We start from the raw sequence: 15683 nt of genomic DNA on the forward strand, positions 1-15683 counted from the left end.
GGACACACCCCAGGGGATCTCGAATCTGTATGTATAGGAGTATCAGTAGCAGAGGCTGCAGACTTACTGAGCTCCAGCCCCTGTGATAAGCTTGGCAGCCAGAGATGTGGAGGGGAATGAAAGGAGCTGGTCTCAGGGTTCACTATACGGCAGCCACTGTACACAGTGCTCAGCTACCTTGGGGAGAGACAGAAGCCAGAGCACAGGAGCTGTACTGAGAAAATGCACTCCGGCTTCTGTCTGTCCCCAAGGTAATTGCTCACTGTGTACACTGGCTTAATAGTGAGCCCTGAGCCTGGCTGCTTTCATTCCCCTCCACATCTCCCTCCCTGGACATGGAGTCTAGAGGTGCTCACTATGCTGCTGCAGAGCCCTGCATGTTGTCAAACAAGGAGGTGTGTACACTATTCAATTAATTGCATACTGCCCACCTATATACTCTGCCACCAGTACATAACACCATCCTATACACCACACCCCTGTATTCCAACACCCCAGACATGGAGTACGGATCTCAGTTAGCAGCTGAGAAAGGTGCCAAAGATAGAAAGAAAAACCAGAGATCCAACTTCAGGCACACCTTTATACCACAAGGGGGAAATTTTCAATAATAATTTATAGACTTGATTAACTTCCCAAATGCTGAAAGGAAAAAAAACCTGAAAAGTAGTTTAAAGGGGCTCTATCATTGAGAAAAGTCATTTTTAGCTAAGCACATACTTGCATAGCCTTCAGAAAGGCTATTTCACACCTACCTTTTGTATGTAAATTGCCTCAGTAGTTTTTGAATTAGCCCATTTTTATTCATATGCTAATTAGCTTCCAGCGAACAGCGTAATACCAACATTAGATTGTCACCAGCGGTATTCATGATCACCTGAAGAATGAGGGGCTGAACTGTGGAACCCTAGGATTCACAGAATAAAATGGAGAACCAGCTAGCATTTAGTGACTTGAACCCCTGGGGTCTGATCACTAATGCAATGCGTTACAATGCTAATGCATTGCAAAAAAAACCAGCACTTCTACTACAGGCTACATAGAGTAGGGCTAAATGGACCTATTCTTCAAAAATAAAAAAAAAAATGAAATTTCACATCCATATGGTTTTAATTCCCGTGAAATGCTTAAAGGGTTAACAGACTTCCCAAATGTTTTGAATTCTATCAGGGGGCAGTTTTGACAATAGGTTGTTTTATCGGGGGGTTTTAATATATAGGCTTGTGGTTACGTTTAAAGGACACAATTGTAGAAGGCATGCCCATCAGGTACTGTGCTTGGTTTTGGTGCTAAAATCGTGATGCCAATGTTTCCATTAACAGCTAACTACAGATGCAGCGCTTCATTCTTGATTTGGGACCATATTTGGCTAAGATACAAAAAAAAAATGGCCGTAATTTATGGACAATGTAAAACTAGCTGATACAATTGATATAGAATGGACGGAAGATTATGATGTACAAGTAATAAGGAAAGTGAGCTCCAAAGCCACCAAGTCACTGACATCTCCAGAGAACAGATGTTTCGAAGTGGACTTCCCAAAGGCCTTCTCTCACAGTGTGGCAGCAGCTTTGCATACGTTTGAGACGCATTGTGAGAATACATGCTGTTCACAGTATGCCAGCCATCTGCTGTCCAGAGAGTTGTGTGACCATCTGAATGCCAGTGTTTTCTGCTCTTCCTATCACATGTATATGGAACATAATGTAAATGGGCAACATGGCTACATCACGTGAGCGCTTCTGGAACCATAATTCATATTCAGTGGCAACAGCTTAATGAGGGAGCAACAATACTGAGACTCCACGGACTTTTTTTTTTTTTGCAGTCTTCCTCTATTAAAGTTGTTGCATGAGAGGCTCCTCTAAGCAGGTTATAAATACAGAGGAGATTGGTGCTCGGTCCTCATGTTGGATGTTACATTAGTAGCCATTTAAGAAGGATTCCTGAGTATAATGTAACAGGAGGTGGAGGCAAGAATTATCTGTAGAAGGAAGCCCTCTCACAACTTTGTGTCAATTTAGTGAGAGATTCAGATTAACCCTTTACAAGCAACTATGTCTTCCCCTTAGCAAAATGAAGCTGGTATTATACATATTAGATTTTGGATGGGTATGATAGGGATTTTTGATCAATGACGGAATAGTTTGTAATGTCTCTTATTAACAACTAAACTGCGTGAGCAGGAGAGCAATATCCAGAATGGATATGGTAGACTAAAGTGAGCTGACATGAATGGACTGTCGTGGTATTTTCATGGTTGATCCCCCCCCCCCCCCCATTTCAGCCAATGGCTAGTTTAACCCTCTGTGTACTCCTATAGCAGCTGCATCCTCAACAAGTAAATCCTATTCTGTGTTAAGTTCAAGCTCCTGGCAGGAGGTAAGAAAAACGTTCCCCGGACTTGCATTTAGCTGATTTACTCCCCATTGGGATTCCCTGGTGAATTCCTTTACCAGATTTGTAATTTGCTTTTGACAAATTTGTCTCCTATTTTTTTTTTTTGCAAATAAATTTTCCTTTTGTATTCTATGGACCAGACACTCAACAAGATGCCAAATCCTTGCTAGATCTTGGACTACATGCACACAATTGTGGTAAATCGATATCGGTAAATTGATATGTGTGCCGCCCATGCTTTTACAATTTCTTTCAGTGAGCCGCAGCCACAAAACGGACAGGACCCGTGATAATATGTATGTATTGTAGTGGGGGTCGGGGGAGGTTGTATGGGGCCATAGAAAATAACGGGTCAAGGTGCTATGCCATGAAAAACACAGCTAGCATACCTAGCCTTAGCAGAATGCTCCACTTTACCATATGGATTCTGTATAGACTAAGCCCCCACCCCTCACAGTTGGTGCCTCCAAAAGAAAAGGACGTTCTCTCCAGATTGTGACCTTGCTCTGCTACAATGACGGTAAAACCTGTGTGCTTGTAATACTGATGGGACTAAATCGGATTTGCTACTATGTCTTTCAATAAGATACATACATATATGGTGTGGTTGAATAAAAGGCATATGTCCATCAAGTTCAACCAGGGGATGGGAAACATTTTGTTTTTCTTCTTTCTCAGAACTGAAATCTGTTAGCAGACCTCTCTTTGCAGGTCTTTTTTTCTCTTATACTTTACACGTGGATGTTTGGCATCTTTTCATTTTTCTTTACTCATGACCACACATGAACATACGATCTTGCCAGCTAAAACCCACAGGACAAGTATAGAAAAAGAGAATTAAAAAGTACTGTCTTATAATACGGTGGCCAGAAGATATATTTATAATATTTCCAAAGAAATGACAACTCCATGTACAGCCAAAAGACTTTAATCTTAGTAAGGCAGTAATAAAAGCAAACCATACAGAACATTGCTTAAATAGTTTATTTTGTATATCATTTACATAAATGCATATATTTGGCTTTCTTTTATACTCTGAGGTTTACAATTTCTAAAAAATAAAATAGTCCTTTTTCCCTGAAATAAATCAGAAAACTATTTTACTTTGGTTCTTGTATGACAAGAAAGCACCACATGGATGTGGTTGTATAAGTGCTGGTAAAACTCTTACTACAGAAGGGACCAGCATCACCTTCCAGTAGCAAAAGGGTTAGTAGCAAAACATAACAGCATTTCCAAAATATACAAAACCATCAACGTATCAGACAAAACCTTCATTACTGTGTTGTAAACAGATTATTAGTAGGAGGCAAATGAGGGTGGTAGACAGCCGGTAGCAATGCTTATAGGCGGTCTGCGTGGTACAAATAATACATGATAAGAATACTGATATACCTTCATGTAACACAATGAACAATACAAAGAAAATAAACTTTAGACACACAATGATCACAACATTTGTGGAAATAAGAAATGACTGTGCAATGTGATGGATGATGATGTTCAATCGATTACCATTTAGGTTAGTATGTAGTAAAGCATATCCACTTGTCACCCACAAATAATGCACTGGTTTCCATCCTTTGGCATGATATTAAACAGTCACAGATAACAGTTTGCTCTGTTTTCTCTGACCATCACAGATTAGGCAATAGTAATGGAGGGCAGTCTGAGTGTCCAGCTCCTTCAAGTGTCACTGTGCACCCCAGGCTAAGGGGAGTGAATTTTTGAGGCTCATGTGAATGATTATATAGCACTGGAGGATGACTAAGAAACTTCAGTACTAGTCTTCATGATATCACACTCAAGTTGGGACCATCATATTCAACAACTGCTATTCTACTTTTTGGCATTCTTGGCTTTGTTGAAGGTTTTTCTAGATCCCTTTTCCTGGGATCAATGCGTTCCTAATTAAATCTGTATATTATGAGCTGATCCTAATACACCGGGTCATCTAAGGTATATTGACGGCTTCAGGTTTCACCATACCCACTCCTTTCAGTTCAGCCAGTGCTATAGATGTCTATCATCAGATTATTCTCCTCTACTCATTCTAATAGTCATGAATGTTATAGATAATAAGAAAAACTGGATTAAAATATCTTAAAGCAGCTGGGCATCGGAGATGAAGCAGAGCTGGCCGTGCACTGAGCTCGGCTACTCCGGAGATGCAGCCGAGCTGAGCGCATGGCCAGCACTGCTACACTGGAGATGAAGCAGAGCTGGCCGTGCGCTCAGCTCTGCTACACCGGAGATGCAGCAGAGCTGAGTGTGTGCTTAGCTCTGCTACACCCGAGAAGCAGCAGAGCTGAGTGTGCAACAGGGTTCAACGCACACTCAGCTCTGCTGCATCTCAGATGTAGCAGTGCTGAGTGTGCGCTGAACCCTGCTGCACACTCAGCTCTGCTGCATCTCTGTGTGTGCTGAGCTCTGCTGCTTCTCCATGTAGCAGAGCTGTGTCAGCACTGCTACATCTGAGATCGGACCACAATGGAAACTGCTGTGGACCGATCTTAGACTCCGCCTCCTCCGGCAGAACCAGTGTTGATTGGCCGAATTCTGTATTCTATATGGCATTCGACTAATCAACGCTGGTCAATGCATTCCCATGGGAAAAAGTCAGCTCACGCATATCGCAAGCTGACAGGGATCGCGACCAGATAGAGCCCCAAAGAGCTGTGTGAGTGACATTCCCACCTAAATAAAGGTAATTCCTAGCTAACCCTGCCAGTACATCTATCCCTGTCTCACAGTCACATAGTTCACAGTCTCAAATTAATCGAATGTTAAGTCCACCATTCGTATAAATTGGAAGTCACCTGATTTAGCCAGCCAATTACTTTTTCCGATTTTTTTCCGATGTCTCCGTTGTCGTAGTTCCTGTCCCACCTCCCCTGCGCAGTTATTGGTGCAAAAAAAGTGCCAGGGAAGGTGGAAGGGGATACGAATTTTTACTGCGTTTGCCTCGTGGTATTCGATTCCAATCGAATACCCCAAACGGCCTGATATTCAATCGAACAGTGTTTGCTCATTTCTACTCAGTAGTTTATTACACTGACTTAGCAGGAGGGGCGAACATTGGAACAGTCTAAAGCCTCAATGGTAACAATTTTTATGATAACACATAATGGGGCACATGTATAAAAGAGTCATCTCTGTTAACTGTTATTTTGACAAGAAGGTCACCGCAGGGAATGTGAAAGTGAAACAGAGTAGTTGCTATGGTTTCCACTGAGGTCACTGTGTTACCTCGGATTGGTAACTAGGAGTAATTCCTCCACTTTTGTAATAAATCTCATTGTGTGCTATTTTGGCCACAATTTTCAATACAGATGTAGCAGTGCTACAGTACAATACCTTATAGAAAAACTAGAAACATGAGAAGTATTTCCATTCATTTTTCATTTGGTTTTTGTCGTCTTCTGTTATCAGATATTATTCTGCAGCATTGGGCATACACCCTGCAGATCGGGGGAATATATTACTGCGCCACTACTGTATATTGTAGATATAACCATGTTTGCACTAGCAGCATGGTAGGCCTGGCTGGAGCTCCTTGAGATTCCTTGCACATTCAATACCTGAGCACAGCACAGACGCCTCTGCTCCTACTGATGCAAGTGAATGAAGCCATGTTCACATACTGTTCTCATCACTTACTGACATTGGTACCCAATACATTCTCCAGGGAAAATGGGGGTTACAATAAAATGGACAGTATCTCATAAAACCCGACTTCAGATGAAAATTTCATTGATGTGTAACCAGAGTGTGATTTCATGTAGCTCAGCAAGTGAAGGTATTCCTATGCCAGGTGCTGACTCTCTGAGACTGCAGCATCAACATTTTATGCAGATAATACAGCAGCCAAAGCTCTTAAGGTGAAAGCAGCTTCCGATCTAACGTCTGCAGGAATTGCCTTCACCTCCCTCGTGTTTTCAGTATTGATAGATCTATCATCTTAGTGCAGTCTCATTGTGAGACAAATGGAAATGCAACACTCAGAGCATGCACCGTGTGCCGCGTCATATTATTAGAAGCTAGCAGCTATCAAGACACACACATACAATGTACAGCTCCACCTATTCCCACTTTTTGCAGCAACCTACAGTTGGATCATTCATTTCCACATTAATTTCAAATTAAACAATGTAGTTCCGTGTTGTGTGTGAAAAGCTAGACAAAAAAGAGTGCATATATGTAAAAGTTGCAGGGGGGTTCTACAAACTAGAAAACATACTAATAAATGTCATTGCAGACCCTGTAGTCGTACACTGGACACATTTTGAAATAAACTGTTCCATTCATTGGAGAGCAACTACAAAGTTCAGAATTTGCTAAAGTTACCCTGCTGAGATAATCCCATGGATAACAGAGATTAATGGATTTACTTGGCCGGATATTGGTTCACTATCACTTGGTTCTAAAAGGAGAGACTTCCTTCATTACATCTGGGAAATAATACAAGTCAATTTGGTATTTATGATCACTTTCAATGGATTTGTGAGTATCTATAAAGTGATAGTATGAATTATCTGCATACATTAGAAGTCGCAGTCTCAAACCTGTGTCTCTCTATAACTGTCACAAAACAAAAAGTTACAGAATGCCCCAGCAGTGCACCAAATACCCGGCAGATGGGACTTGTAGTTTAGAAAGGGAGTTGAGACCACTGACCATTGAATGCACTGAACGGATAGGTGCCTTATGTGAGCTCCCAATATATAAGCTCAAGGTCCAAATTGATATGGAGAATTTCTTACTAAATTTAGTTTTCATGCCGAGATGAGGCAGAAAACTGGATAACTCTTTACGAGTCCTAATATGCTGGTCTGACAGTACATTGTTTTATATCAATGTATATTAATATACTTTAATAATAAATAAGCAATACTTTGCTTTACTGAGCAGCTTACTTACTAACATGTTACTTACAGCACCAATGCATTGTAACAGTGTACGTATCCTCAAGAATAACCCGAGACAGTTGATTATCCTAATATTGGATTCAGAGACTCTAGCCAGTATCTGACTAGTAATAGCAGATATGTGTTGTGTACGCACATTATTAAGTAAGCTCTTACAGACATTTCACATAGATTCTAATACTGATCACCTTTGCAGGTAATATACAAAAAGTGCAAACCACAAAACCCACTCAATTTCTTCTTTAGTTCTAGACAGAAATGTCACTGCTAATTCATGTCATGGATCTGCACTTATTAAAGCTATGGAAAAAGAAACCTTAAAGAATAAATATCCGTTATTTGTAGAAACTGGCCTGTATGGCGTCTAGTTTAAATAAAGAATATATGTAAAATATATACATTTATATATCTTTATATACTTATATACAATTTAGAAAATGTATGTACACTAATTTACATATGATAATTTCTCTTTGTGAAAAAAAAAAAATCCTTCAGTTATTTAAGCATACTTCTAAACTCGCTTATCTCTGAACGGCTTTGCCACGATAACTGTGATATGTCTCCTCCCCAACTCATCTGCTTCATTGATCACATAGGAATGGACTATACCAGTGTCACTTCACATGTTCGGAGTCACTTGGACAGTTGCCTTCATATTTTAGAAAAAATGGCCACTTTCAGGGCACTCTCTTTTCTTTTTCCTTTGGGAAATTCTTTTGTTAGTGAGCAGTTCCGAGGATTTTGGGGAAAAGTTGTTGGGTGTTATCCTCTGTCTACAAGGAATAATTTAGTTTTTTTTGTTGGGATCAAACAAATTTATGCCCAGGAACTGTTGTCTTCAATTCTTGGTATTGACCTGTAATGGATAAGAGAATTATTGCACTAAGTGTAAAAGTAATACTGTTGTAAAAAGATTCGCCATGGCCAGAATTCACGTTGTGAACTATTAGGGTAAGTTCACACGGGGTTTTTTTGGTGAGGATTTTGAGGCCGTATCCACCTCAACATCTTGAACAAAAAGATGGCTCCTATTGAAATCAATGGGAGTCGGTCAGTTCTTTTTTCCCGAGAGCCGTTTATTCCGGCTCCCGAAAAACAGAAGCGACATGCTCATTCTTTCAGGCAGATTCGCCTCACGACATCTGCCTGAAGACACTCGCTCCCGACTAGGCCCATTCATTTGGGCCTAATCCGGAGTGGGGAGTGCGACTGGATGCCGATGCACTAAACCAGCATCCAGTTGCAGATACCCGTTTTTTTGTCTGGAACCTGAGGCGGAGTTCCGGACTAAAAAACCCTGTGTGAACTTAGCCTGAAACAACAGACAATTGTAAGTAAAGCTGGTCATATACATTATAGGAAAGTCAGCTAAATCTGCTTAAGTTTCTAAGATAAATGGCAGAAATAATAATAATAATAATATTAATACCTATAATAAAGACAGAATAAACATAGAAGTAATAGGCAGAAGATGCACAATTTGCTATGTTATAGATCCAGTACACTCTGATAGACAGTTTCCTCCTCTTTATACCACTTCTTGGCTGGCTTACTTGAATTTTGTGCTAACATTGTGGCATATATGATTAGTAAATTTGGTGAATGGGGTCCATGTAGGAGAATGCACATCCATGCCCTTTTTTCTAGCAACTCTACAAAAAAATGTCTAAAGAAGCATAAAAAGTGTAGGAAATCTGAAGCATGTTATGTGTGCCACTTTTTAGGTAGAATTTGCCATATTAAAACTGCATCAATGTGTATGTGGGCACTCAGTTCTTGATGTCAGAGGATGTAAGGATGGTGCGTACCATATTGTTCTTACAGTAGATGTTACCATGTTAGGCCCACAGTTATTATTCCTAACGTCACCATAAACATGCAGACTCGGCTAAGCATGCACATTTATTTCAATAGGGATAGGAGAATGACTTTCTAGCAGTACTATATGGCTGCTGCATTTTTTCTGCAGGAACAAAGGATCCGACATGGTAAACATGCCCATTACTTCTGAACGTCAACATCCATCTGGAAGCCCCTGTACGTATTATACTGCCAGTTAATCCTGATGAAAATGGAGGGTTCGGGTGACATTTCTCTCGTGTATGAGATAATGACCCTAATTATTGTCACCATATGACACACGCTATATTGCATCATTTCTATTCTTTTGTATCTTTTGCTCAATTTAATGACTTGCTTTTACTTTTATTGTCCCTTTGATTACTCACCTTATTATTCACTATATTCACTACCTGACTTACCTATGAGCAATCTTTCATGGGACATTTTTCAGTATATATAGTTATTAATCTAATGAGATCATTTAAGCTTTTATGTTAACCATGTAACAACAGATCGCTTTGTACATAAGCAGAATTAAGTCCAGTCCATACAGACACACAATCCCCAGACCTAAAGTAGCAGAAGTCTTTGTAAACCACAGCATGTGACCTGCTCAATTCCTATGCAATGAGCTGATCAAAGTGAATGCAAACACATCTTTACAATTATAGACTTTTAGGTTTCTTTGAGAAATAATGAGGCAGACACAGTAGGGGGCACCATTGATTGCTTTAGAGCACAGGCTATGAAAAGCGCCCAGGTGAGAGAAAATGTGCACCCTAGGGCATTCAATCCAGGATCACAACTGAGTGCCAGCAACAGAATTAAATGGGACATGACAAGCCGGTAGCTGATCGCCTCTGTGCGCACATCAATTATATATCCACCTTTGCTCTGCCGCAGTGTCATAGGTATATGCTGAACACGGTGTTCATGAATCATTTCCTATAATCTGTACCCATGTATAAACAACATCACAGGAAGAAACCAATTCCTAAATGCCTAAGTTCCCAAAAATTGTAGGGATCCTGTACTGGACACCACAACTAATGAACCTACAAAGGACTGTCACTCAGCCTGTGAGTGCAAGTGAGTGTGCACTTATTGGATTAAATCATATACAGTCAAAGCCTACTTTTCCACAAGACAAACTATTAATAGTCAACGAATTGTAGTCAAATCCCATTGGTATAAATGCCATAGCCAGAGAAATGCAAATACAAAGGCAATATAAACAGGTAAAGGACAGACCACGTATATAACAGGCCACCGCCTGTGATATTCTCAGCTAGGCTTATAAATATGTCATAATGTCCCATATGCCAGGGATGACTGTACCTTATCAGACTTTCACAGAAGCTGGTGGCATCATGGGTTGACTCACCCTAAATAAAGGACAAACAGCAAATGTCACTTTTAAGAATAGCAAAAAGACAAGACGTGAAATGTCAGGGATTTCAGTATCTCCAAAATACTGTGCCACCTTGACTACACAAACTGCCGGCTCAGCTTCACTTCATGCGCATTTCTTTTATGAATTACAAGCTATATATTGTTCATGTAGAATCAAAAATTCATCATTCTCCATATATTCGCAAAGTAGACAGTAATGACGTTTGCATCAATGCATGACGCAAAAAAGCACAGATGTCTGTCAGACTGTTCAGAAACGATGACCAACATGATATGGGTCGTGAAGTTCAATATGTAACCTTGGGTAACCCCCTTTAAGGCTAAGGCCTGACGGGCCGTCCCACAGCAATAAAGCGCTGCGGGAAAAAAATGCATCAGGAACGCATCACAATTCTTCCCGCAGTTCTTTAAACTGAAAGTTCACAGAGTTTTCCTCCGCTGACTTTTTGTTACAATTATACCTATGGGGAAATCACCGGTGTTTCCATAGGTACAATTGACATGCTGCAATTTCCAAAACCGTGTCCGTTTTGGAAATCTCGGTGTGTCCGCACAGCGGTTTTTACCGCAAAGTGGGCATAAGATTCACTTGAAGCACAGCCACTTTCCAGCCTGTGGTGCCCTGGCCTAAAGAGATTTTCCCGTCTCATTGTTTCAGCAGTTTGCCTGCTGTCTCCTCTTCTCAGTTCCTATATCCTCCCCTCACAGCTTGCTGAATAGGACACTATGAAGTATCACAATACCTATTATTATTACTAGAAAGCTAATATAATTGCAAATCAGATAATATGCACATGCTTGTAGAGACGGGACTCAGTGTTATCTGTGTGTTTACATAGAGAGATAGCAGACTCAGCTTTATCAGTTAACTGCTTAGCAGAACAGATTGTCCTGCAGAGCTGTAAATAACAGTGAGAGCATTGAATGATGACACTTGTCCTATCACACAGGTACGGCACTATGGAAAAGTTGTGTAAACAATGGGAGGAATAAGTTTACATAGCAGGAAAACAAAGCAGCATTTCTAAAGCAATATATTTAGGAAAAGTCTTCATTTTACATAAGCTACCAGTATAGATAGGATCCTTAGGTGGGAATGCCGCTTTAAAGGACAATGTAATAGAAAACAAACTGTGAATACTATGCAGAAGATATTAAGAAAAGTGATGCTACAGGGTCCTCCCTGCTCTCCCATGACTGAGGTGGCTTCAAGTTACTTTATTGGGTGTCTGACACCTACAATGTTACAGGATAGCCTGACCCATGTATAAACATGCCATTGCTGCCTTTTTCTACACTAGTGTGTAGTCATTGTCTTCACTATACTGTATGTACATGGTATAACCTGAGACCTGAGAAATATTACAAGGCTGTAACTGGTAGGCAGCCGACTAAACATAAGAAGCTTAAATTAATAATGCTCTGCTGTTAAATTACATTTTAATCACTGTAACCAAATGCAACATTAATGTCATGAACCTGAGATGATACAATTCACTTGTGTTAGTCAAATGTATGTGAATCATGATGTACAATTAGTCGTGTGGGTTAGTCGTATTACACTGGCTACAGTTACAGAGTTCTGCTCATGTCTTTATACATCTTATGTATTACTTTATTTGTCCCATCTTTTCTGCTAAATCGCAGCATATAGGCTGTATGCATTGTATCATGTGGGTTATGGTTTGTATTGGTGAGTTTTGCTCGAGTCCATACACATCTTATGCATTGCTTTATTTGTCTCATCTTTTATGCTAATGGAAAAGTATAGACTGTATATATTGTGTCGTGTGGGTTAGTCGTATTTCACAGGCTACAGTTACAGAGTTCTGCTCACATCAATGTGCATCTTATGCATTACTTCATTTGTCCCATCTTTTCTGCTAATGGCAACATATAGACTGTATACATTGTATTAGAGGTGAGATAACCTTGATAGTTTAGAAACCGTTTAAATTCCATATTTCCTTCTAAAGCCATGTGTCCACTAACCAGAATGCCATCACATTATATTTTATATACATTTTGTGGTTCCCTTCATGCAGCATTAAAAAGATTAGTAGTAACGCTGTTTACTTTGGACTTATTATAACTTCATAACCTTTAGGACTATATACAATCTATGCTTTTATTTTAGCATGAGAGTGAAACTATTCAGACCTGTCCACGCTGGCAGATTTATCAGCATTGGCTGTATGTACCTCATGTCTCAATTTTATATGTGAGCAACCATAATCTATAGGCCATATGTAGGCCTATATATATAGGACTTTTATCTTGGTTTCCATTCTTATTCCAAGCTTTCACACGTATCCGGTTCATCAATCAGAAGAGGATGCCCAAGGCTCCAACAATTGTTCACCACTAGGGTTGAGCCGATCTTGAGATTTTAGGATCGATTTCAAAATCCGATTTCTGATCATTTTCCAGCCGATCCCGATCGTAAAATTTGCTAGATCGACGATCGGGATCCAAACTTTTCCAATCCCGATCCCCAACCCTAGTCAATGCTTCTCGATGGGAAAAGTCACTTGTGGGTTGAGCCGATCTTGAAATAATCTCCGACCTCGATCCTGCTGGAAATGATCGGGTCGGAATTCCGATCGCAAAATTTACTTGATCGCCAATTAGAATCCGATCTTTTCCGATCCCGATCGCTCAACCCTATTCACCACCAAATATATCTTACAAATACAACATGTCACTATGTGTCCACAACTAGACAGTATCCTTGTTCGACATGTAGGGAGGGGTGTTTCATGACATTACTGATGTCTCACATTCCTGTGGGAATCACACAAGAAGCGAGAGGAAGGAACAGAGCACTACCCCTTTCATCCTGACAGAGGAAGACACTATTTTCAAACCCATGCTTGGCAAATAAATTGTAAGGAATAGTTTCATTCTATTTTAGGAATTCCTAATCTTCGCTGAGTTTTTGTGACGGTGAGAGTGGTTTATTTTAACTTCTCATCCGCCTATTCAATGCTACCATGAAAAAGGAAGCGCTTATTTTTCTGTGAAGGGTTCCCTTACAATAAAATCATTATGACTGCCAGCCGGAGTTCTGGAAATGATAGGGTATTAGTTGTAAAACCCTCTACTTAGTTATTTAATTCTATACCTTTATAATAGGAATCCTGGCTGAGTCGTGACAGTGTGGGCAAATGAAAGGCCTGAAGGGCCAAACAGGCCAGGTGTGTAGACTGCAAAACTGTTATATTACATATTTAATCTGCCCGGAATATTCTACTCAATGTACAAAGCTAGAATGGATGATGTGCCATATAGGGGCTGCTCAAAAGCAGGAAATGTAGAAAATGGTTTCATCATGACCCATAATATCTATTCTATGGCGTGGTCAGTCTGAACCTTTAAAATTATGGTAATGTTATTGAATAACCTTTTCTACTTGTCATCCTCACTATGGGTCGGCTGTAACCCACTGAACCCTTTTAACCCCTTCAATGTAGAATCCCACCTACCCTTCCTTCCCTGTTTTTCCTTTCTTGACATTCATATTATATTTAAAAGGGATTTTTTGGTTGCAGAAATGTATAAGGAACACATATCTTCTATCTTTTGTATCTACTCATGATTGTGTGAAAGATACAAAGAAAACTGCATGTGAAGCCTAACACTAAGATTTACCACAAATTATAGTTTTCTGTAAAGTATGTAACATTTACATTTTAGAATACATTTACATCCAAATGTTTATTCTTTGGCCAGGACAAAGTATGATAACTGACTGCTCCAAAGTCATATTCATAGGTTTGACTTGACCCACAATGAACTTGAACAGTGAGCTCTGTATTCAGATTGTAAGGCCTTATTCACACATCAGTGTTTTAGTCAATGTTCTGCGTCTGCAGTGAGGTGTAAAAGTATCTTAACACTCATCTTAAAAAAAGAGAATACAGTCATGAATTCTAATGTCAGACATGTTAAATCCAATCCATCATATTCCACTGTTTCTAAGACATGCCTATTACACAGCATTATATTTCCTGGACTTCAGTCGTATTCTTCTAAAGGTGTCTGAGGTTACCCTATACTTACCGATCAAATACAGAAAATCCCATTCCCTTGCGTCCCACCAGCGGCACAATATGGGGTATTTTCTGCCCCTGTGTGCTGGTAGGACAGGCGGAATTTTTAATTAGCCAGACTTAACACCTGGCTGGACCCTATATGAGGGCACCACACCCCTTCCCCTGCGTGTTTTTTTCTGTCCTGTGTGTGGACAGGTGGGGAGGACTTGGTGTCCTCCTATAGGGCTCTGGTTCACTTACCTGATCCTGAGTCCTGTCCCTCGCTGGGGCTCCTGACCTGGAAGAAAAGGCAGGGGTGTCAGCAGCGTCTTCTCCTTCCCCCCCTCCCCGTCCACTGACACTTACTTGCAGGGTCGGCGCTTCATGCGGAAGCTTCGGCTTCCGCCGTCGGCTCTGCGAACGGGTAGGGGCCGGAACCTTCGGCCGGCTCCCTCGTTCCTGGACGGGGAGGGAAAACTCGCGACACACTTCCGGCGCCGCACTTCCGGTTCGCGGCGGCCGAAAATTTTTTTCTATAGCTCCAGGAAAGGAGCTAGTCTGGGGCAGGGTAAGGCAGTCCCCTTGCCCCAATAACCCCCCCCCCCCCCCCCCGCTAGATAGAACAATTCTTGTTCAGGGGCCTTGGGGGGGGGGGAAGCGGGAAGGGGGCGGGGTTTCGGGCGGACCCGCTCCCTTTTTTTCGGCGGCCAGCTCAAAAAGGAGGGCAGGACACTCAGTCCTTGCCTTCCTAGTTTCCCACTAGTGGGGCTTATGTTTGGTGCAGTTTGCAGGTTGCAGTTGCAGTTTGTTTGCACTTCGCTGGTGGCAGCTGAGCTTTTGACAAATCCTGGTCTAAGCCGTTCTTCCAACGCCCGGTAAGAAACCATTATTGTGTTTCATGTATGTTACTCCTCTCATACACTAAATCTATTTAGGTGAGCATAGCGGTCGCTATATTCCGCTACCATGTCCTCTTCCACCACTCCTCCTGGAGTCCAGGAGAGGAGGAAATCCTCGGCCAAAAGAAAGCATTTTGCCTGCCGGGATTGCGATATTCCCTTAC

The 15683-nt window shown here is 41.0% G+C and overlaps 1 protein-coding gene across 2 annotated transcripts in view; it reads right to left on the minus strand.

The window, feature by feature from the left end:
• Nucleotides 1-7807: 7807 nt before the first annotated feature.
• The window catches only part of SPNS2 (SPNS lysolipid transporter 2, sphingosine-1-phosphate), a 114651-nt gene continuing 106775 nt past the window's right edge, over nucleotides 7808-15683 (minus strand). For both annotated transcript variants that reach the window (XM_075264897.1, XM_075264896.1), the window contains one exon: nucleotides 7808-8187. In XM_075264897.1, the coding sequence (XP_075120998.1) occupies nucleotides 8148-8187 (40 nt within the window). In that variant the 3' untranslated portion in view covers nucleotides 7808-8147. The remainder of the gene's footprint in view (nucleotides 8188-15683) is intronic.

The sequence above is a fragment of the Leptodactylus fuscus genome, chromosome 2 (assembly GCF_031893055.1).
Source record: "Leptodactylus fuscus isolate aLepFus1 chromosome 2, aLepFus1.hap2, whole genome shotgun sequence".
In the NCBI taxonomy this organism is placed as follows: Eukaryota; Metazoa; Chordata; class Amphibia; order Anura; family Leptodactylidae; genus Leptodactylus; species Leptodactylus fuscus.